We start from the raw sequence: 2,465 nt of genomic DNA, 5'->3' as shown, positions 1-2,465 counted from the left end.
AATTGTCTAGCACTGTCTATGTCTTTCAGGAACTTCCCTGATGAGGCAATTGAGCCTTCAAGAGCTAAGAAGGCAACTCAGCTACCTTTCCAAATAAGTCCTAAGAGTAAGGTTTTCAGGAAAAGTATACTTCTTCAACCCTGAGAATGCTTGCTTTTATAAGACAATGAGATGAATTTACAGGGTGTGTGTGTGTGTTGGGGCATGTGTATGGGAGAGAGTAGGTCAAATGGATTAAGAGGGAAACTGATCCATAAGAGAGTAGGGAAGGAAGACTTGAAAATAATTACACACACACACACACACACGCACACACACGCAATTCTCTGGTAATTATATGAGATATGTGACATGCAGGTCCACAGATCAGAATCTATCCCTCACCAACTATGTCATCAACATAGCAGCCAACCAAGAAGAAAGCTAAGCTGACCTGTGATGGGTGCCTGGGGTCTGCTCCAGCGAACGACAATTGAGGTGTCGTCAACTTGGTCCACGGTGGGGTCCGGAGGGGCATCGGGTGCTACCAAAGAGAGAAAAGAAGAAGGGAGGCAAATGGTCAGGAGATGTTGCTACAGGTCTGTGTCACAGAAACAGACTCTTCTAACAGCATGTAGTACATGTGTACCTGTTGTCTGTGAAGTAGACAGGATCAAACTCTGCTTTCCTTCTTCAGATATCTGATAGACATTTACAATGTATTTTCGGCCAGGAAGCAGGTCAGGGATATTCACAGATGTGGCTGTGCTTGGAAGATCTTTGAAATAAAAAGAAAAGGTTACTAGCCAGAGTGAACCAATCCCTCAAATGACCTCACAGCTTATAAAAAAGGCATTTTAAGAACTATAAAATTCACAGGAGAAAAAAAGACCAGAAGGAAATGGATTTTCAGTAATTATCAATGCACGACAGGATTCTGATTCTTCTTCTTTCTCTTCTTTTTTGCATTTTCCAATTTTTTTTCTACAAATATATAATTTTTATAATCCAGCACCAAATTTTTAAAAGTAGATCTCTACAGTTAGAAGTCAGGGTGGTGGTTATGGGCAGACAGATGATGGGGTGGGGGTAGGAGGGATATTCTTTTTCTGGATCTGGGTGCTGGTCACATGGGTGTGTTCACTTTATAAAAATTCATCAAGCTCTAATGAGGATTTCTGCACATTTCAGTATATATGTTATATTACAATATAATTTTTAAAAGGCCTCTAACCATGAGAATTTGTGAAGCATGAAAGAGGGTCCTGGGCACCCACAAAAGCTACCTGTCAGCTGTGGTGCTCATACTGACAGTGACTTCCATGAAGAAAATATTTCTGTTGTATTGACTGTGCCCAGGCAAGTGCATAATGCAGCTTCCCCTTCAGGGCCCAAGAGGATTAGAGGGTGGCTCAGGAAAAACCCAGTTGAGTTCTAGAAAGGGTCACTTCCTGTCATAACAGAGGGTAGTTTGTTCAACCTGAGCTGTCGACTAGTTCCAAACGACAGAGACCACCTGCCCGGATACCCCCTCCCAAGGAGGGTTTACTGGCAGCCACTCCGAACCTGTCATGAGCGACACATTTAGCTTACCCAGGTACTGGGGTTCATCTCCTTCCTCACTGAGCTCATACTCCACCCGGAATCCCGACACGGTGTCAGAAGCTGAGACCCACGACACCACAAAGCTGCTGGCTGTGATCTCAGTCACAGATTCAGAAGTGGTCACGACGGGAGAAAAGGGCGTCTCTCCTGTCACAGTATTGCCTAGAGAGTAGCAGAAAGGGGAAAGTGAGCCTTCGGCTAACTAGAAAATTTACCATCCCTCTCTGCCAAATGTCATTTTTTAAAAATGTAGGTGACATTCATCGGAGACAATGAGAAGGAAAGTATGCTGTTAGGAGAGCCCAACTCTGAGAATCTCAGGCGTGGACAGGAGCATGGCTGAGGTACATACTGGTCATAGGTGGGCTGGTGCTGGTGGTGGTGAAGTCAAAGCGTGTCACCTCTCTGTGGCCGTACTGCTGGATGCTGATGAGCTGCCCCTCATAGACCACACCGGGTGTCAGGCCCTTGATGGTGTACGAGTTCAAGTGGCCCGGAATGGTAGCTTCCTTCCAACCACCTACAGAACTTTTCTAAAAATTTAAATTAAATTTCAAAAATCACACAAGTATTTACAAGAATGAACTTTCAGAGATGATACTCAAGTATTTTCCAGGAAGAATGAAGGACCTATGTAGCATCATTCCAGAGGACAATCATAGAAAACCAGGATGAGAACAGGGACCTGTCGCAGAGGTCGTAGAAATTAATAATAATTATCATTAGAGCTAATATGTATTGATAGCCACACTCTGTGCTATTTTGCTTGCATTCTCTCATTTAATCTTTACTTCCCCTCCATCCCTGAGGTAATGCTATTATTGCTCCCATTTTACAGATGGAGAAACAGAGAGTTAAGGGACATGCCTGAGGTTATCTAA

The 2,465-nt window shown here is 43.7% G+C and overlaps 1 protein-coding gene across 1 annotated transcript in view; it reads right to left on the bottom strand.

Moving 5' to 3' along the window:
• Positions 1-2,465, bottom strand: part of FN1 (fibronectin 1) — a 67,282-nt gene that overhangs the window by 41,355 nt on the left and 23,462 nt on the right. Inside the window, exons 14-17 of the mRNA XM_008578833.1 lie at positions 1,937-2,117; positions 1,573-1,746; positions 629-757; positions 434-523 (exon numbers count right to left, since the gene is read on the bottom strand). Coding sequence (XP_008577055.1) covers positions 434-523; positions 629-757; positions 1,573-1,746; positions 1,937-2,117 — 574 coding nt within the window. The remainder of the gene's footprint in view (positions 1-433; positions 524-628; positions 758-1,572; positions 1,747-1,936; positions 2,118-2,465) is intronic.

This window comes from Galeopterus variegatus, unplaced genomic scaffold (assembly GCF_000696425.1).
Source record: "Galeopterus variegatus unplaced genomic scaffold, G_variegatus-3.0.2 Scaffold1770, whole genome shotgun sequence".
Taxonomy (NCBI): Eukaryota; Metazoa; Chordata; class Mammalia; order Dermoptera; family Cynocephalidae; genus Galeopterus; species Galeopterus variegatus.
The sequence above is the reverse complement of the archived record's forward strand: the minus strand, read 5'-3'. Positions and strand labels throughout refer to the sequence as shown.